This window comes from Habropoda laboriosa, unplaced genomic scaffold (genome assembly GCF_001263275.1).
Source record: "Habropoda laboriosa isolate 0110345459 unplaced genomic scaffold, ASM126327v1 scaffold23, whole genome shotgun sequence".
NCBI lineage: Eukaryota > Metazoa > Arthropoda > Insecta > Hymenoptera > Apidae > Habropoda > Habropoda laboriosa.
The window spans coordinates 899,821-921,581 of NW_017100140.1; the positions used below are offsets into that span (position 1 = coordinate 899,821).

A 21,761-nucleotide genomic window follows, 5' to 3' on the forward strand; every position below is an offset into this window, starting at 1 on the left:
ATGATGAATTTTTTACGATTATTTTTTCTCTTTCTTTTCGTATTTTCCTTCCTTCTTTTCTTCTTACAAACGGGGACGTTGCAAAAGCGAAGCGAAGAGTCTCGAAGGATAAAGAAAGTGTAAATGTAACCGCGATCCGTTGAGAACCGAAGAGATTGTAACTAATTGTTAGGTACCATACACCGTAAGACACAGGCAGGGTTCCTACGACACTTATTCTACCTGTTGTGATAAGTATTTAAACGATTAATTTTATTAAACGAACGGTAGAGTTACGAAAAAAAAAAAAAAGAAAAAGAAATGAAGAATTCACCGGTTATCTCTCTCTTTCTCTCTCTCTCTCTCTATTTCTCTCTATTTCTCTCATCTAACCCCGCCCTACGAGAATATTGTATATCTGAAGCTGGAAAAAAAATGATAAAAAATGAAAAAGAACAACAAAGACACTAAGTCTATAGACGTCAATTAAACCGCGGATGCACCGCGCCTGTCGCGGCGTGTTTTTGTACGGACATTTGCGATCCGAAAATTTCACCGAGAATATTGTACAGCCGATCGTTTCGTAATCGCTAATAATGATCGTTGAACCATACACACCAGTGCACGTCGTTCAGAATACACCCCAACGTTCACGTCTCATCATCATCCCACCTCGCCCCTTCTCCGTTCGCCATTTTTACCCCAACTCTGGGTACGGGAATGTCAAAAGTTCGACGAAATTCCCAGTTCGACGTATTTCACCGTGATTTTCTGCGCGTTTCACACGCCATTGTTACAAATATCGAAGGCCAAAGCGAATTTTCCAGGATTATAAATTTAGCGAGGACGACACTCTGATTTGGGAACGTTCTCGACGAAATGGTCGAATTTGCAAGGGTGTTTTTTTTTTTTGGAAAAGACGCGATTCTGATAGGTGAATTGGAGAGATACGTTTTGGAGGGGGGAAATTTTAATTTGACCGTTCTTGAGGGTGGGAATTTGGAATTTTGTGGGGTTTCGAGGGAGATAAGATTGTGAGAGAGAATTAGTGCGGTTATCGAGGGTTCAAAATTTAGATTCTTGCAGTTTTGGTGAATTTTCATATTTACGATTTCGTGGTTTTTAGAAAAAGCTGTGATTATGCAAATATCGATGGCTAAGGCAAATTTTCAAGGATCATAAATTTAAGGACGAAATTTATATTCTCTCCTTTTCATTGTTCAAGTTGACAATTCGATGCTTTTAAAAAAAGATGCAACTATACAAATTTCGACGGCTAAAGCAAATTTTCAAGGATCATAAATTTGAAAAAGAGAAAATTTTAATTTTCCCATTTTCACTCTTCAAATTTACAAGTTGTTACTTAAAAAAAAAAACAAATGCAAATATCAAAGACTAAGGTAAATTTTCGAAGATCATAAATTTAGGAGGGACGAAATTTGTATTCTCCCAAGCTCACCGATCAAATTTACAATTCGATACTTTTAAAGAGAAGTGCAATTATGCAAATATCGAAGGTTAAAGCTAATTTTTGAGGATTGAAAATTTAGACTGCTCCATTTTTGCTGTAATTTCAAATTTACAATTTCCTGGTTTCTAAAGAGAGATGTAATTATGCAAATATCGAAGGCCAAAGCGAATTTTCAAGGATCATAAATTTAGAAAGAAGGAAATTTAAATTCTCCCACTTTCACTCTTCAAATTTACAAATCGTTACTTTAAAAAACAAGACGTAAATATGGAATTATCAAAGAATAAAGCAAATTTTCGAAGATCATGAATTTAGAAGGGACAAAATTTATAGTCGCTCTTCAAGTTTACAATTCGATACTTCTGAAAAAAGGTGTAATTACACAAATTTCGAAGGATAAAGCAAATTTTCGAGTACCATAAATTTATAAAGGACCAAATTTATATTCGCTCTTAAAATTTACAATTCTATACTTCAAAAAACACACGCAATTGTACAAATTTCGAATTTTCACGAATCTTAAAATCCTCCGTCGAAACATCCAGAAGCCACACGAACGTCGACTATCACAAACCAAGTCACTCGGAGGAACGTAGCACGATAACTGAACGTCGAGCCGTACATCCAATGTCGACGTTTCTAGACAAAGTAATACATACCAGAAATCGAGAACAGTTCCCGGAAACGAAAGTCGAAAATCATAGGCCAAAATGTTCGGGTCTGTACGAAGCGTGGCTCGGAATAAGATCGTGAATTTTCGACATCCACGCCCCAGTAGACGAGCGAGCTCGAATCGTCGCGGAAGTTTGTCGTTCCTCGACAAAGTTAACCGTTGATTTCCCGGCAGAACGCCGATGTAATTGAGTCGTCGCGGAGTGGAAAGTGCACGATAGGCGTTCCATCGATTGTCGCGGCTGCAGCCGGCTCGGTATTATACCCTGTATAACCTCGTTCAATCGTTTCGTGCATTCGCCGGGAAGATTGTAAAGTGTGTCGAGCGCTAGGACGCTTCGAAAACCGGAAGTTACGTCGAACACGGTTCGCGATTCGCGATGGTGGAGAACGATCGAATTTCGAAGTGTGTCGTCTTGGGAAGCATCTTTGGCGAGACTACTGTTGTCGAGAATATTTCTTTGCTTTGAATTAATTCGTTGCACAGGGTAAACTATCTTACGTGATTATTTTTGATTATTTTGCAATTTGGGTCGAATAATGTGATTTAGAGAGGTTTTTCAGATTATTAGACGAATTTGCTTTGGATAAATTAACAAGCGACCATTTTTGATTATTTTGCAATTTTTATGGAAACAAATTTTTTTGGAAATGTTTCAGATTACCTTCGGTTTCTTTAATTTATTACCGAATTAGCAGTTTTTGGCTATGAATTAGGAAAATTGTTATCCGAAAGTTTTGGGATTACCTTCAGCTTTTTTAATGTTTTACTGAATTAGTATTTTTTGGCTACGAATTAGCAGGCTTTGAGACAAATTAACGCGAGTTTTAGAACCAAGTTAAAAAGCCACATTAAAATATTTAATTCCAGAAATTAAATAAATCCCTTACATCTTTACCTCGAGCGTGTAAAATCAAGGTGCAGAAAAATTCCAATTAACCCTTTGCGGTTCTACGTCGAGTCTTACTTTACCCTTCAGATATCACACAGTAACAAATTATAAACGATAATAGACCAACTTTTTGTACATTAACATCACACTCGAACTTAATATCGCGCTGAAATATCGAAACAAAGGCAAACAAACTGCACCATCCGTACCGCAAAGGGTTAAAAACTCCGCTATTCCGCAATCTACCAATCACCCCGTGTCACTAATTACCCATGCCATTGGAACTCCCTAAAACCCTAACAAAACGACCTTAGAATCTCTACCAACAACCTACTTCACGTCCCATAAAAAGCAATCTCGACATACAAACACTCCCCAACGCCAGAAACAGACAAAGGAAGAACGAAAAGAACCCAAGAAACCGCCACGCGTCCGAGTCGCATATTTACTTATTTTCACCTATCACCCCCGATCGATGTTTCCGCACACAGAGACACGCAGAGAGACAGACAGGACAAACAAACGAACGGGTAGAGACAATCGTCTCGAAGAGTGATAGAAGCGCCGTTATCAGTCGCGTTCGCGATCAAAGCTCTCGCAAGAAGAATCATCGTGCGGGCGATCCTGGCGCGACACACTTTTTTTTCACATGGTGGATGAAGTGTGCACGGAGTGTGTGTGTGTGTGTGTGTGTGTGTGTGTCAGGTGATGGCACGTTCAAGCCCGATTCATCGTCGCTTTCGAGGAGAAAACGTGGAGGCGGCATTGGCGGGCTGGCGACCACGAGGGAGCACCAACGACAATGGCGGACCTGCACCGCGCGGCGCTCTGCGTTTCTCTATCTATCTCTGTTTCTCTTCTCCGCATCGTTCGCCGTTTTGCACGCCGTCAGCGGCCTACCGGAGTAAGTATACGCGGAACGTAAGTACTACGTGCACTTCAATCATCGTTTCTGCACAGGCCGTCGCGCGCCATCGCACCTTCGCCCTCTGATCTCTCTTTCTCCGCCAGTAGAACCTTTCATCCGTCGAGCGATTTCATCCACCCAGGCTATACCAGCCCACCTCCTCCTTCTCCAACTTTCCCTCCCCTTTTGGCCCTACTCTCTCTCCACTCGTTTTAGTTTTGTTCCGCCTGCACACGCTGCCCTTCCTCCCTCTCTCTCTCTCTTTCTCTCTGGAGAGTGCCCTTTCTCTCTCTCTCTTTCTGGAGAGTGTCCCCTCTCTCTCTCTCTTTCTCTTTCTGAAGAGCGTGTCTCCTTTCCTTTTCTCTCTTTCTGGAGAGTGTGTTCTCTCTCTATCTTTCTCTTTCTGAAGAGTGTGTCCCCTCTCTCTCTCTTTGGAGAGTGTGTCTCCTCTCTCTTTCGCTCTTTCTGGAGAGTGTGTTTCCTCTCTCTCTTTCTCTTTCTGAAGAGCGTGTACCCTCTCTCTCTCTCTTTGGAGAGTGTCTCCTCTCCTTTTCTCTCTTCCTGGAGAGTGTTTCCTCTCTCTCCTTCTCTCTCTTTGGAGTGTGTGTCTCCTCTCCTTTTCTCTCTTTCTGGAGAGTGTGTTCCCCCTCTCTCTCTTTCTCTTTCTGTGTGTTCCCTCTCTCTCTTTCTCTTTCTGAAGAGCGTGTACCCTCTCTCTCTCTCTCTTTGGAGAGTGTGTTTCCTCTCTCTCCTTCTCTCTCTTTGGAGTGTGTCTCTCCTCTCCTTTTCTCTCTTTCTGGAGAGTGTGTTCCCCCTCTCTCTCTTTCTCTTTCTGAAGAGCGTGTACCCTCTCTCTCTCTTTAGAGAGTGTGTCTCCTCTCTCTTTCTCTCTCTTTGGAGAGTGTCTCCTCTCCTTTTCTCTCTTTCTGGAGAGTGTGTTCCCCCTCTCTCTCTTTCTCTTTCTGAAGAGCGTGTACCCTCTCTCTCTCTTTGGAGAGTGTGTCTCCTCTCCTTTTCTCTCTTCCTGGAGAGCGTGTCCCCTCTCTCTCTTTAGAGAGCGTGTCGTGTACCCTCTCTCTCTCTTTGGAGAGTGTCTCCTCTCCTTTTCTCTCTTCCTGGAGAGCGTGTCCCCTCTCTCTCTTTAGAGAGCGTGTCTCTTCGCACACACCCGTCGTTTACCATCTTCCCTCTTTTTCTGAAAGACACCCGGTACGTACCCTTTAGGGAGTCGATTCGTATCGAGGCTACTGTCTGTCGTATCTTTCCAGATCTGCATCCTTGACGAGCTGTGTGTTTAAAGTGTCCTTTTTCCACGCCACGATGCTCAGTTTGTGGTGAGAAAGAGAGAGAGAGATGGGTATGTTGTTGTTTTTTTTTATTGTTTCTGTAAAGTTTCGTTAGATAGTTTTGGTAATTTTGATGGAGGGGTTTGGTTAGATGCAACACGTTGAAGGAATACGACGGTTTGTATGCGGTCTCGTTTCAGTTGCGACACCAAGCTGTTTGGCAAGTGTCCTCGGAACGTGTTGAACTGCCTCGATGAGAATTGGGCGATACAACGAGGCAGTTTGTTCAGGCAATTCCTGGATGCAAGTTTGTTCGACGGATGGGTTCGAGCTGGGGATTACGAATTATTTGTGTTATTTAATCCTTTGTGATAGGGTGCGACGGGAATGTTACGTTTCGCTTGATTTTTAGTTGTTTGGGGATTGATCGTTGTTGAGGGTTCAACTGTTTTGAGTTTATTCTTGGTAAGTTGGTAAGTTGGCGAGAATTATTTGGGAAAGCAATTATGAGCAATTTTTTGGAAAGCAATTCTGTGCTATTGTCGGGGATAGATTTTAGATTGCGTTGTTTTCTAATTTTCACTGGAAAGCTGTTCTGTGCAATTTTGTGGAAATCAATTACGCGCAATTTTTTGTTAAGCAATTCTGTGCAATTGTCGGGAATAGATTTTAGATTGCGTTGTTCTCTAATTTTTAATGGAAAGCTGTTCCGCGCAATTTTGTGGAAATCAATTATGGACAATTTTTTGAAAAGCAATTCTGCGCAAATTGCATTTTCTAAATTCTAATTAGCCAAATATTCGTCATAATTATTAATTCAGACGAAGGTCAACAATGAATCACGAGCGAGCGAAGAAAAATTCAATTTTCAGATTTCACCAATCGAAAAGAAAATTGCCCACGGCAATTCCTAGTTTATTTAGTGCGTCGATGCATCCAGAAAAATTGCCACCTGCAGGAGCACCCGAGGAAACTTACCAAAAACGACGTTAAAAAGCAATTCTGTGCAATTGTTTAAAAAGCAGTTCTGTAAAATTGCAAAACGCCACATTTTAAATTGCCCTACGTTCCAAATTCTAATTAGCCAAACATCCGCGACAATCACTAATTCCAACGAAGATCGACCAGCAACGGATAGAAATTACTTCCCGACGAGCGGAGAACAATTGAATCTCCAGATTTGACGAATCGGAGGGGGGGAAAATTGAGCCAGGGCAATTGCTGGTTTATTCAGTGCGTGGATGCATCGGGGAAAAAAATTGCCGTCTGGAGGAGAGCACGCGAAGGAACTCGAGCGGATCGAGCGACGCCGTGGATATTAGCTCCGCATGGCCGGGGAAACCCGCGCCGCGCCGCGGCTGGATTAAACGCGGCTCGACTGATTAAACACGATTTATATTGGCGTTAATAAGCGACGGCATTGAATATTTAAAGCGACTCATTAACTCGGTAATTGCGATGAAACGGTGTTGCCCGCGAGGAGCAGTTGATCGATCGATTTCAATTTCGTTCGTTTTTCTTCCGTCTTCGTTACCTTCGTTTGCGTGAACAACCTTTTCCCTATCGCTAACAAGCCGATCGGAAAATTCAGCCGCTCTCGCCGATATCATTTCTCTACCTGGTGAACGAAGAACCACACAGAGAGAGAGAGAAAATAAAAAAGGAAAAAATGTGGGAGGGAGAGGATGCAACGAAACGAAGGAAAGAAATTATTATCTCCTCACTCCGTATTATTCTCGATGAAATAACGAGAAATTTACCTTTCTCCATTCACTGTTTTGTCGTAACTTCGATAAACTACAACTACAGCTCCTATGTAACCGCTGGTAAGAGCTAGCGAACCACAGAAAATTCCGGCAAACCTAACGAAGCTTTCAACGATCAGAAAACTATGATGTAACGAAAAATGAGAAAAAATAAAAGTATCTTCTTCTTGTTTTGACATAACGTTTATCCGCGGAATATATGTTTCCAAAACTAGCAGCCTGTTAAACAACGTTCGTGTTTCCAACGCGCGTTTCGTATCGATAGCTCACAAATACTCGAATCTTCGCACCTTTCCGAAAATCCTCCCCACCGTCAATTAGCCTTCGAACTTTCTCCCTCTCTCTCTCCCTCTTTCGCGAACAAAGATCTCGGGGATTTGAAAAAAGCCGTGTTAGGATCCTGTTTGTCGGGGATCGAAAATTCACCTACTCATTGTCGGCCGCAATCTAGAGTCGAATTGCACTCCCCTTACACTCTATGCGACCCGGTACGGGGTAATTTAACACGTAAGGGGATGACAACGGTCTCGAAGCCCGTGTCCTTCGAGGTCTGGTATAAGTGACGATCGTGTTACACCGGCGGGCGCACGAAAATCTTCCGAAGAATCTATTCTTCGGGTGCTCGGGCGGTGATTGGTCTCATTACTCCTGTCCCCGATGGGAGATTTTCTCGAATTTTTAGACCGGGAGAGGAAGCGGTGCGACGGAAGAAAACGGAGATTTATTGAGAAAATTGGGCTATTATTCGCGAAGCCACCCCTTTCGATGGAATTATTCGTCATGGAGATATTTTTATGGAGAGTTCGTTTTGTAATCTCTTTCGGGTTACTTTGTAGGTTTGTGGAGAATTTAGGGAACGACGGCCTCGTAAATTTTCGAGGTTTCTTTCAGTTTTCTTGGATTTTATGGAGAATGTACCTGCTGAGAGGATTCAACGTAGATTTTTCGTATTTCTTTCAATTTTCTCTGAATTTATGGAGAAAATCAAATTAGCGAGAGAAATAAAAATAGTTGGTGATAGAAGTCATAAATTTCATATTTTCTTTCAGTTTTCTTCAATTTTATAGAGAATGTACCTACTGAAAGAATTCAACGTAGATTTTGGATATTTCTTTCAATTTTCTCTGAATTTAGGGAGAAAATAAAATTAACGAAAGAAATCGTCGTAAATTTTGGATATCTCTTTCAATTTTCGCTAACTCTGGAGAATTGATTAAAAGGAATCGTCAGAAATTTTCCATTTTTCTTTCAGTTTCCTCTGATCTCCGTTTAAAACGTTTAATTTCTTTTGTAACGCAGGGTAACTAAAAGTAGGCCAACATTGGCCTCAACAAACCTCGAAGATTCTTAGCCCTTCACCTTGTAATAAACAGCAATTTTCGTGTTACAGGTAACAGTCAAAATATGACAAGGAAAGTATTGCATTTCTAATAAACTTGAATTGCAACTCGAACTTCTCCTGCAAATTGCACTTGAAGCTCATCAAGCACAAATCATGTACATTATCTTAATTTCTCTTCGTTAAACACGGTATCAACGCAATAAACACCTAAAACAATCAGATGTAACTATAAAATAGTCGTAAAGCAAGAATTTAACCCTTTAACAAAGAAAAACGAGTAAACGCTCAAATAAACGTTTGTAGCTATTAAAAAAATCGTAAAGCAAGAATTTAACCCTTTAACTAAAAAGAACTAGTTAACACACACAACACAATTGATTTACCAAAAAATGATCCACTCTTTATCGCACTCCCTTCAATTTCTCCCTCACGTTCGACGATAAACAAGAAAAATTAAGTTTCCACTTAAAAAAAGAACCCGGTTAACAGGTTGAACGACATCGCCAGCCCACGAAACAAAACTATCTCTCGATCTCCCAGAAAACCGCAACGAGCGCAACAATAACCGAAGAGCAGCCCTAGGGATAGGATTAAACGATGTCCCATAAATTCCAAAACCATCGAACGTCCCATGGATATAGCATTACCAACATTACGCTCCCCCGAAACCGTTGATCTTCCCTCGGTAAAAGCCCTGTCGTTGTCCACTGACAAATCTCGTGATCGATTCGAGCGTGTCCCATCAAAACACCGGGGCGAAACCCATTCCTCCGGAGAATACGCGAGTTTCGTGAACCACGGGGATTCCAGGGGTTCCCCGTCGCCATCTTTGTCGCTGCACGAAGGAGCATCGCGTCAGCCTAACCAAACGAAGCGGCAACAACGACAAAAAGAAAGAATCAGTAAATGGTCGAGTGGAGTGAAATTAGGAGTGATGGTCGTTAGTAAATTAAACCGAATCCTTGATCCTCGAGTTGAAGAAGAAAGAAGGGGGAGTTGCGGAGATATCGCGTGTTTAAGGTTAGAACGCGATGGCCGCTCTCTCTGTTCACGCTAGCCAGCGTAATTCACGTGATTCGCGATGAAACACAATCGATAGGGTGGCTTAATTGGTGTTAGCCGCAGAAGGCGGCTCATTTGTATGAAGCTTCATCGTCCGGCTAATCGAGTTAATTACCAGACTGATAAAGCGCGAACGACTCTTCGCGACAGCTGGCAGTAGAAAGAGAGAGAGAGAGAGAGAGGGAGAGAGAGGTGGAAAAAAAAAGGCCAGGCCACGCAGATGACGCCTGACGAACCTAACTCTGTCCTTTTCTCTTCCGTTGCTCTTTCGGCGTGAGTCAATTTATGACGGCCATTATCGCGTACGCGATCCTTCCGTGACTATTATTACCTGCCTCGCCAGAAGCTGGACACAATTACTCTAATGGAATAATTTTTTGGAAAAATCTATCGGGAGACCTGGCTGCTTTCCGCGAGGCCACACCCTATATACACGCGACACTGTCGATCAGCGGGCCTCGTTAAGTCGTAAATATTCTTATTCCGGGGGGATGACTGCTCGAGGAATCTCGAGGAGGTGTGATCGAGGGTCGTGTAAGGGATAATGGAGGGTGAATCGTGGACTACACGCGTCGTTTCGGGGTCTATCCGAGCGGTGGGTGTGATAAAATTCGGGTGTGTAAAGGATTGAGTGTGATGATTAGTTCTTTCCGAATTTTGGGCAGGTTTGAAGTTTTATTTTGAGAAGAACGAAAAGAGGTCGATCGTTGAAATGATTATATTTTATCACGTTTTGCCAATTTCCTGGCAGCGACGAAGTCTCGGTGGCTTTGAATTAATTATGCGAACAGAGTCGGAAGTAATGAATTTCTATAGTACACCTAATTTTTACGAGGATTGTCACTTTTCGAGAAGTTCTTTCTTTATACAGGTTTACTAATCGTTTACATCAATTTTTACTTATTACCTAATTTTGAATGATTGCAAGGAAGTAAGAATGCGTTAATTTACCGAAAGGGTTAATAAAAGGCTTGTTCTACGGTGAACTTTAAGGAAGTGTCTTTTTATCACTTAAATTGCTGGTAACGTTGCAGATGAATAAATTTTTTGAATAATTACAAAGAAATAAGAATTCATTAATTTCGAGATCTTTGATATATACTCAAAGGGTTGATACGTCCAGTGGCTACACGAGTCACTGACCAAAAGACTCGTTCTAAAGTTAACTTCAACCCTTTCGTGACCAATGAGACGCAAATATCCCGCTCGAATGCTCGAACAAAAATTGATCTCAATTTCGTACCAATTGCAGACTTAAAAAATATAATTCTGTCGCGGAAGGGTTGACTAAACGACAAAATATCTTTCTACCGCTTAACCCCTCGACAGTTTATCCCGCGTGAGGCTCAAGAGGGACTCTTAGGAAGGAAATTGGAAAGTGTTACGTATCGCCTGTTTTAAAAGCGATCAAAAAGCATTTAATTCGAATAAACGGCGATATTTGTCAAATGTTCATCTAATGCATCACTGAGCACATTCAAACAGTCCCATTTCTAACTATTGACGTATTATTTATGCATTATGCATTCAACGTGTTTTCAACCGCAGTTCAAAATGTTATCAGATTGTCAAAGGGTTAAAAACAACACTTCACCCCTAAATCTCTACTTCTCACCTAATTTCAACTAATTCCACCGAACGAAGAATACACAAATCTCCAAACCTTCTCTACCTCTGACACACTCCAAAGGGTTAACGAACCCGCAAACTTCGCTCAACCACCCGAAACAAGTCTCGTCTGGACAAACTTAATCACGTAACATAATCGAGCCCGGTGTGATTGACAAAAGATGACAATAGCCCGGGATCGACAATGAACACGTTAACCAGCAGGTCCGTTTAATTGAAGCGCTGCTCAAAGCGGCTGCTGAAAATCGGCCGATTTGCATGAGGGAAGAAGAGTGGAGGGGGCGGAGAGGAAACGTCCGGGGCCGAAAGTCGAATCCCGCAGGAAGATTGACGCGTTCGCGAGGCTGCTGGCAGCGTGGAAAAAAGAAAAAAGAGAGAAAAAAAGGGGCGGCCGCGGGAGAAAAGAGAGAGAGAGAGAGAGAGGGGGAGGCTTATAGACCGCGCTGCCAGATCGAATTGCTTTTTACAGCGGACGGTCGCGAGATATCGAACGCGTGCCCGTGTGTATTCGCGCGCGTGTTGAACACGCATGCATAAGAAGACGCCACGATGTGTGTGTGTGTGCCGATTCAGTGTGCCTATGTGTGTGTACGCGTGTTGCACACACGGGAGAGACCTCGGAGGCGCATGATGCGTGTGGGGCGCGGCGCACAGGCATAAAAGAGCAAGCGAAAAAGGGAGCCTCTTTTTAATCTAGCGACGATTCGCAACCCCCTGCTCCTTTTATAGTTACGTGCTTAGTGCTTATACCCATTGACTCTCTCTCTCTCTCATCTGCTTTCCTCGTTCCTCGCGTTCTCTGCTCGCCTCGTTCGTCTTTCTGCCGCTTTGTCGTCGTGTCAGAGAGCGAATCTTTCTCTCTCTCTCTCTCTGTGTGTGTGCTTGTGTGACCGAGGGCCCGGACCAGTCGGACCTCCTCCGCCGCGACGAACCGCGATTCTACTACTTGCCCGCGCCGACGACGCGCCTCCACTTGTTTCTCGCAGTTTTCCATATGGCTTTTTCGCTGCTGCTGATGCTTGCCTTTTTTTTGGCTTTGTTTTTGTGGAATGTAAAGAGCGTTTGGGAGACACGGTGCGTGGCACACGCGCGATTTGCTGGACGGCCTTATATTAAGGGTTGCGAAGGTGAAACGGTGTTGGGAACGATTGTGAGCGGTTTGGTCAGGAAGGAAGTGGGGAGATAATGAAGCGCTTTGGGGTATTTGAGATTTGAGGTCGTTCAGAAAATTTGTGGGTTGCAGAGATTGGAATTGAGGAATTTTGAAGGTTTCTGTTGAGCTGATCGAGAGATTCGAGGAGATAATGAATTATTTGGGAATGTTTGAGATTTGGGATCGTTTAGAAAATTTGCAGGTAGCAAAGACTCGAATTATAAAATTTGCAGGTTGCAAAGATGCGAATTATAAAATTTGCAGATTGCAAAAATTCGAATTGTAAAGTTTCAAAGGCACTGATGGAAAGAATTTGGCAAATAATGAATCGCTTAGAAATACTTGAGATTCGAGATAATTTAGAAAATTTGCAGTTTGCAAAAATTCGAACTATAAAATCAACACATTACAGAGATTCGAATTACAAAATTTGCAGCTTGCAAAATCTCCCATTAGAAACTTTCAGTCTCCCAATCGCACTGATCGAAAGAATGAAAAAACCAAAGCGTCACTCAGGATTATTTGAAATTCGAAGTAACTTGGAAAATTCGCAAACTGCAATTCGCAGCTTGCAGAAAATTCGAAACGTTCCACAATTACCGCTCACTCCGCGATTCCTCCTTTTCGAAAATTAACATCCCCCGTGAAACACGGTCGAAAAGTCACCGTTTCAAGGAACGATTCGAGAGCGCAAATTTCCCTCGTTCCTCCCTCTCTCTCTCTCTCTCGTTGAAGAGAGCGTGTCGTCGCGAGGCGGAGGCTAAATCGGCCGAAGGCATTGTTCAAAATAACACGCGGCACGCTTTCAGTTCCTTTCTCCGAAAAGTACATCGCTCCGTTCCACCGGTTTTTCGCTTCCATAGAAGCCGGCGGCGTGCACGAGGCGCGCGAGCCGCCTCCTGGTCCGCATATGTTGAACGCGTACAATGCCGCATGATCGTATTACCATTCACAATACACCAGCCAGCCGGGGACTAATGTGGAAAGCGGCACTAATCAACCCTTTTCAACGAAATTTCAATCGGCATACTTGCGGCTTCGCCCCGATTTCGTTAAATATCGCCGCTCCGTTTCCGTTCATCTCTCAATCATATCGACCATAGATACCTGCTCTTCGACAATTTTTGACGTTAATTAAACCATCCTCAATCACGTCCAACGATCTATCAATTTTTCCTTCTCTTCTTTTTTCTCTTTCTTCTCCCGCTGCAGGTTCAATTGTGCCCTCTCTCTCTCTCTCGGAATTTATTTTATTAATAACTTTTCGATATTTCCTTGTGGAATATTTGTAGAATTGTGATATACGAAAATAGATTTTGGAATTTTAGGGCGTCCATATAAGAGCTTTTTACGACAGCATAGTTGGCGGAAGAGATATAGGGGATGAAAATTGAAGCGCTGATATTTAAAATTTATCGAGCCTCTGTTGCCTCTTGCTCAATAACTAACTTATTGGTAAAAGTTTCTTTTATTGGAGCAAATTTTTCAGTATACTGCAATGGAGAAATCAAATCCAAATTGACATCGAACTTATCTCCCTCGAATTGCTGTTTCGGCGCTCGAATTAAGTGTACTCTGACGCTTAATTTTACGACCTCGCTGTATCGCTTCCACCAACTATACTACAATATACATTTACCTATAAATTAGTATCCTATCCGCATCTCAAAGAATTCTAACGTTACATGTTCCACATTTTTACCTCACAATTGCCTAAACACCTACCTAAACTCGAAACTAATCGAAAACCTAATGATTCGCACGCTACCGGCCAAATATTTGCAACCACTGTGCACAGCAAGTTACACAAAAATTTGCAAAAGAAGCTTAGCAATTTAGAAAATCAATCGGAATAAGATAAAGCGCTATTGACCTCCGTGTCAATTTCAAATTTTCAAAGAATTACCAGCAGATTGAATACTGACGTAAATTTGCAGGTGATTGGAGACTTATGGCCGAAATCGTCGATCGATAAACTGTTAAAACACAGCGTCGCACTTTTTCCCCCCGTGAAAAATTCCCGTTCATCCCGGTCCCTGTAATTCACTCGCTCCCATAGAGAGAAGATAGAAAATTAGACGATAATTTTAAAGCACTCTTTGAACGAGCGACGTACCGTCCGATTAAGGGAGCATTGTGAAAAGAGGCGTAGACGACTGTGAGGTACGCACGGAGCGGTGCAAAGGTGGAGCAGTTGTATCTTATCTCGCGTTTAATCGACGTCGTTCAAGCCAACTGTGACGCTCCTAAGCTCCGGTAATTACTTAGATGGACGAACCTTTGACACGGTAGCTCCCCTTTCCAACCTTGCAAAATAAAGCTCCTATCTTAACGCAAAGGTTCAAGAATTCGTTCAATTTATTCCCGACCCTGAGTAATTAGCTCCTGAGTTTACCCATTAATTCTTCACTTTCCAACCCTTCCTCTGTTCCCTTCTTTCTTCTCTATTTTTTTTTTTTATTCTCCCCTGTTGAAGAAAAGAAAGAAGAAAAAATACGAAAAGGTGGACAAAAGATAGAGAGAGAGAGAGAGCGATTGATAATGGCCGTGGCCGGATTACTTATTCCGTTCGATGAATTTTTCATTGATCGATCGTCGCGACGTAGAGACGCGACTTTCACGTGAAATGAAAGTTGCCATTCGAGATACACAGAGAGAACGACGAATGGTAATTGCGATTGCCGCGAGTCGAGCAATTAGCCGAGCGATTGGCGCGTCGAAACGCGATGTGGAAAGGGAATAATACAGGAACGAGGAACGAGCGAGTATGATTAATATTGTACCTGCGCCTGGCTATCGAAGTTTCCGTTACACCCTGCTACACACTGGTAAATTAATATATCCCTTAACTCGTCCAGTTTCGACCATTCTCGCTCGCTCTCGCTCGCACTCTCACAGCCGGTCTCTCCCTGTCTCTCCCTCTCTTCACTTTTAATTACATCGTTCAATTCCCTCTGTTTGTAATTAATTGCGATCTCGAATAAGCGTTCTCGGAATTGCTGCCGCATTTATATCAAGAATCAGATATTCTATTATTTATGCACACATTATACTATCAACGCTTCTAAATGTGTTAAACGCTGCGTAGGATATTGCTCAAAATTTCGGATAACTCATCCGTATAATTTTCATTCTTACGCGTAACGTTATTTGGTTCAATCGATAGTACGGAACTCTCGATTTCACGGTTAACTTTCATATAGAAATAAAAGAGTACACCTATCCCCCGATTTACACGGTACTTTTCACTTTTACACGGTTTCAATATGAGGAGGTCTATAGAGATTTGATCAAAAACCAAACACAATTGTTAATTACGGATTTGATTACCAAGGCTCGCCGATCTGAAATTGTTTCTAATTCATCTAACATCGAACTTGAATCGCATCAAGTACTATCGAGTGATGAAAGTGACATCATACCAACCAGGAATAAAAGATTAATAGTCTACGAAAGTGATAACGGTAATTAAATTTTCGGTTAAATTTCTTAATTCATACTTCTTGTTTCTATGTGTAAAATGAATTACACACATATGTACCTTTATATTTTTATCATTTTACGAATAGACCGTTATTTTTATGTTTTTTAAGATATATTTAGTTTTATTTTACGTTGAAATAAATGACTGAATTATGCACACTTTAGTTTGTTTTCGATTTACACGATTTTCTAAGGAACCTATCTTCAGTGTAAATCGGGGGATAGGTCTATTTTCTCCTTCAGACATTTGCGATGTGATAAAAAATTTGTCTGTTAGGCGGATAAGATATGACGATAACGAAAGTTTAGAAAATATATTTTTTTATAGGGAATGTAAAGTCACTTTGAGTTTTTTAAATGGAACCGTGTCATATTTTTTCTCATAATTTTTGCACAATCCTGTACTTACATTTCAAAGCCATTTGTAACGTAACGAAAAGTATAGTTACCAACCGGAATTTAGCTGTATTAAATGGAGAAACATATAACGATAATAAAAATTCCGAAGATATATTTTTCCATAGCGAATCCAGGATTATCTTGAGTTTTTTAAATGGAACCGTATCATAGTTTCTGCATCATATCCTTTTCGTTATAATTTTAAAACGATTAACCAAAATTTATCCGCGATAAATGAACGATAACAAAAATTTCAAAAATATACTTTTCATAAATCATCATTTTCTTTCACTATATTCTAACACGAATTCAAGGCCATTTGCAATCTAACAAAAAATGCGATCATTAACCAAAATTTACTCGTCCCAAGTGACCAACATAAAACGACGCTAAAACTTTAAGAAATATGTTCAAACGAAACAGTCCAATCTATTTTTCACCACACTTTGTTTTTACCACCGACAATTACATTTCCGTCGTATCTCAAGACGAATCCAAAAAGCACTCTTCAACTCCACAGACGTTCCATAATTCGCAAGACAGTTGAAAAGACAGATTCCCTATTCTCCTGCTGCTCGATAAAAAAGAAAGAAGAGAGAAAAAAGAAGAAAAAAGAGCCATCGTGGTAACGGTGGCTCAGGGACGATTGATTCGCGATTGCCGCAGCATCGATCGATCGATCCAGGAGCGAGAACGATGGTTAAGCAGATAGGGCCACCTGTCTATTAGCTCTCGGTATCCCGGTATCGGAGTTGTTGATCCTTTTCCGGACCCCGGGCGGAGCGCTTCGTTAATTAATCTGGCAGCAACGGACTCGCCGGCTCAAAGGCACCCTTTTCGCCCCGGTTCATCCATCCATTTACTTGCTGCGTGCGAGATCTCTTTCCCGCCGCGTTTCACCGCGAACACGACCAGGGACAACGAGCCCCGCCAGATAATTATAGTTATAGAAAAAAGGAGGCTCTGCTCGCGAGAGCATGTGTCTCGACGCTTGAAAATCCGACGCTTTTGTCGTCTGCGCGGGCTAACCGAGACGCTGGATGGTTTTTCCACCATTTAATCGCCGTCAACTGCGATATCTCGTCAATTAGATCGTTGTTTTTTTCTTTTTTCGAGATTCTGCAATCTTTACATTTTTCGTCCTTTCTCGTTGTGTGTGGGGAGAGATAGAGAGTGGAGGTGAAGAAAGGGTGAGATTTAGATACATATAAGTTGACGTGTGAAGCAAAGAATTATTAAGATCCTGAGGAAACTGAGTTGAGTTGCAATGTGAAGCAAGGTTAAATGATTAAAAAGCAAAATTGAATAATTAGAAAATTATTAAGATTCTTGAGAAAACTGAGTCAGTCTGGAATTGACGAAATTGAGTTTGAAGATGAGTTTCTTATGGGTCCTTGCAATAATCGTACCGGCACCTTATATACAGGGTGTCCCGTAACTCCTCGAACACCCGGAAATAGGGGGTTGCTGGAATGACTCTGAACAACTTTTTCCTTTACCAAAATGTTGTTTGAAGCTTCACTTTTGAATTATCAACGAAAAACACTGGTCAATCAGAGCGCGCGTAGTCCCCGCGCTCAGGGACGAAGAACAGGCTCATCCGCGCGCGATCGAACAAATGCGTACGCGTGACTTCTCGGTTATCATCGTCGTGTCGCTGTCAAAATATTTTGACTTTGCACCGATATTTTTATAAGGCTTAGAGAAATAGTCTTTCGCCGTCACACAGTGTTTCGCGTATATGGGCGTTCGGGACAAAACTCATAACTTCTAAGCTAATCAATTTTCGACCCAAGTCCTCTAATACTTTTTTGAAGAGAATTCTCAAATGCACTGATTGGCACATAAAAAAATGATTTCATTTAAAAAATTGTAGTGATCTTTACTTTTTTTTTGTAAATTTTCACTAACGCAATTTATTATCAACTGACTATAATTTTAATTCTCAAAAATATACCACTCACGAGAAAAACATTGGAAACTAATAGCGCGAAAACGCTGTACTTTTACCGATATACGCCACTAACTTTGTCGAGTAAACGAAATTTAATCCATCAGCATCCTTAAGCGGAATAATCCGCACATGACGATTGTCCAGAAGGATTTCGAAGCTTAAAAATTTCTTAATAATTTTCAATTATTGCACGTAATTTCTGAGTAAAATCAGTAATAAACAGAAACACAACAACTATCATATCTCAGATGAATACCGCTAGTAGCCTATTCAGAGCTCTGATGCAAGTGGGTTAAATCGCATAATACATTCTATACGAACATAACAGGTGTCTCACGACACTCGCCGAAAATTATTCAATCTAAAAATTCATAATTACAACGACATCCTATAAAAACACTTAATTCCCTATTTTCAACGAATTCCTCTACGAAGAATCTACGATCAATTCCATCACCCTTCCACGTCCACTCCGGTGTAAATAAAATTTGATTCCCCCGAATATTTCTACGTTCAAAGGGATTTCGACGATTTCATCGCTTCCCATTCTACGGTCTGTGATTACTATGTGAAAGCTGCTGCTGGCTGCTGCGCGCCGTTCGTGGACACAAAAGGGCTGGGCCGCGTGTCGTCGAAGCACCAACGGGCGAAACAATCGTGGATCGTGGCATCCATCATGGTCGCTTATGGACGCGTGTCGCGGTGCTTCGCGGACGAAGAGACGAAAATTAAGTCCTCCTTCACCCTCCGTCCCTTGGTCCAATCGAAAAACCCACTAATAGAGTCGTTCGTTCGTTCGTACTATTTTAACGTCAGGCGAAAACTATATCAGAGAGTAGGCACTGCTGGCTGACCCCACTCTCTATTCGTCGGATAATCGACTGAAAATAACCCCAAGAGACATAGGATAGAAGAGAGACCCCCCTGGTTCACTAGGAGCAGTCTCCTAAATACAAGCCGGTGCATCTGTTCCGTTTGCCTGTTGAAAGGAACGAATGACTCCGACAATTAGAGAGAGCGAAGGATCCCGGCCGAAACGTTTTGCTAGCTTCTTCCTTTCTTGCTCGCGCGATCATCGCGGAGATTGCGCCCGCTGCGCTGGGGTGGAATCGGACAGATTAAATCGGTTGGAGGAGCGATTACGCCGCGTTTCGGGTGCAAGTGGCACATTTGGGAGGGGAGGTTGCATTTTTATTCCAACGAGAGGAGAAAAGAGAATATTTATCGTCGAATTTTCCGGGAGACATTCCAGATTTTCAGACTGACTTGGTGTGTCAAGTTCTAGGTGACTGATTGACGAGAAATTTGAAGATTCGGTATTAACCCTTTGACCTATAACAACGAGTCAGACTCGTGGCAGAGATTCTGATCAAGATGTGAGAAAAATAGTTACATTAGTGGGGAAAATTCGTTGTAATCCTAACTTTCGTTTGAATTTGCAAATCTGCGGATTAGTAAATGTAATTAATCCGTAACAGATTAGCCTTTCTTACCTGATACACAGCACTGAAACAGTAAATGGCTGACGCTTAGGTGCATAGTCAGAAAAGAAATCATAGGTTAAGGGGTTAATTTAGTCGGGAATGAAACCTGGTGTGAAGATATGTCATTCTATATTTCCCATTTAGTTTTTCCCACTTGTTCACCAGGAAACACCCTGTGTATAATGCGTAGCAAATAAGAAAATATGGTTTCGCTTGAGTATGAGAGATTTCAGTGTTGGGTCAGATTTGACCCGGCGCCCACTCTGCGAGGATTAATCTTGCAATTCTTTCGTATCTTGTACTCTCGGGACAGACTAATTTAAGAAGTAAATCACTTTGGTTCTCGTGGGAATGTACAGCATACATTTCCAACGGAGTAATTTTCAATTTCCATTCAGTCTCAGAAAAATAAACGCGAAAGAAATTAAAAGTTACCATTGCAAATGCATATCACAGTGCTCAAAGAATCACCAAAACGCAACTTCGGTTTCGTAATTTCCCACTTCCACTTATTCTTAGAAAAATAAAAAGTTACCATTGCAAATGCGTTCGTAGTGTTCAAAGGATCGCCAAAACGCAACTTTGTTTCCCTAATTTCCCACTTCCACTCACTCTCGCAAAAATAAACTTAAAAAAAAAATAAAAAGTTACCAATGCACTTCCACTCACTTTCAGAAAACTAAAAAGTTACCAATGCAAATGCATTCGTAGTGTCCAAAGGATCGCCAAAGCGCACCTTCGTTCTCCGATCGAATCCCCAATTATCTCTCTATGCGAAACTCTTCCCTTCTTCGTCCGCAAGTTTGATCAATCCCCGATCATCGCAACAGTGCCTATACATAGTACAGATACCTTCGATTCAACGGATATATACACATGTTGTGCCCAGGACACTTGTAATTAAAGGTGCCATTAAGTGGGCTTTGACGAGAGCCCCGGTGAGTTAACCCAAGCTCACAATGGCGAACCAGCGTAAACAACAGAAGCATACGGGGGTACACGTGGGTGAGGGTGAGGAGGAGAAGGGGGTGTTCTTTGTCGTCTAATTCGCGAACTGGTGGAAGGGCAATGGCCGTGACAAAAGACACATTTAGCTAAATGCGACGCGCGAGCCCGTGTCCCGTATTGTTTTGATCCAGTTTGAGTTGGTACAATTAGATCACGCTGCCTGGATGTAGTTTCGACCCCCCAACCCCTCTCTCTCTCACTCTCTCTCTCTCTCTCTCACAGAGGCCCGATTGGCTTCGTTGTAGGCCAACGCGGACAGATACCAGGACAGTTTTAGCCGATGGTGCATCAGTGAAGAGAGAGAGAGAAGTGAGAGAGAGACCACAGTGGCGTGTCGCGAATCTCTTTTCATCGATCTGATGACCACCTCGTCCATTCGTGCGGTAAGTGGATAGGGTGGGCTGCCTTGTCAGACAGCCTGGCTACACACGGGGGTTCGTTCATTTAATACCCGACGTTTTCTTTTTTTTTTCTTTTTTTCCTTCCTTTTTCACATCCCTCCTTTTGTCTCTTTGCCTCTCTTCTCTGTTTCGCTTCTCACCGCTGGATACACGCGTCTTTCGAACGCGTGCTTGCTTGTTGTTTAAAGTTCGCGTTTCGACGAGGAGGATTTGAGGAGATCCTTTCAGACGTTTTTTTTTTTTAAACTGAGTGATTTTTTGAAAAAGTCTGATGTTGGGTGTATATTGGTTAGAAGTGTTCGCGAACAGCTCGCGAGTAGGGCGTAAGCCAGTTGCAGAGAGAAAAGTGTTAGATGCTCGCTGTTGGATTTAGGCGATAAATTAAAATGTGGTATTTCAATTATAGAACTATTGAGCGTCGTTTCGCGATGATGAGAGTAGTCTCTCCTCGATTAAACCTGAGAAAAACACGCAGGTAGCTCTCAACTCGCGAATTCTTTTTTCAACGACGAGTTAAAACGAGCTTCAAGAAAGCTCTCGAGGACCGAATTGATAAATTTTCTTTCTCTCTTCCCGTGCATTACCGAGGGCCCTTTAATTCACCGCTGTCCCAGCAACTGTCCCCGCTAAACCACCGAACGAGAATCCACGAATACAATAACACTGGTTAATTCAAATCGAATACCCCTATTCACCGGACGATTCTTTCCGTCGTCTCTGCAGCTTGGCAGCACCCGAATAGGTTAACCAAAGAAACGTTCACCTAAACGTTCCCTCCCTCACACATACGAACACAGAGAAGAATCCTCTCCGTGACATAGATGAAAAGAGTCGCAATGCACCGGGTGTCTCGTGACGAACACACAGAGAGC

The 21,761-nt window shown here is 42.2% G+C and overlaps 1 protein-coding gene across 1 annotated transcript in view; it reads left to right on the top strand.

Moving 5' to 3' along the window:
* The window catches only part of LOC108579990 (homeobox protein Hmx), a 33,266-nt gene extending 27,686 nt beyond the window's left edge, over window positions 1-5,580 (top strand). The window contains exon 7 of the mRNA XM_017943642.1: window positions 5,409-5,580. Coding sequence (XP_017799131.1) covers window positions 5,409-5,580 — 172 coding nt within the window. The remainder of the gene's footprint in view (window positions 1-5,408) is intronic.
* Window positions 5,581-21,761: the final 16,181 nt, after the last annotated feature.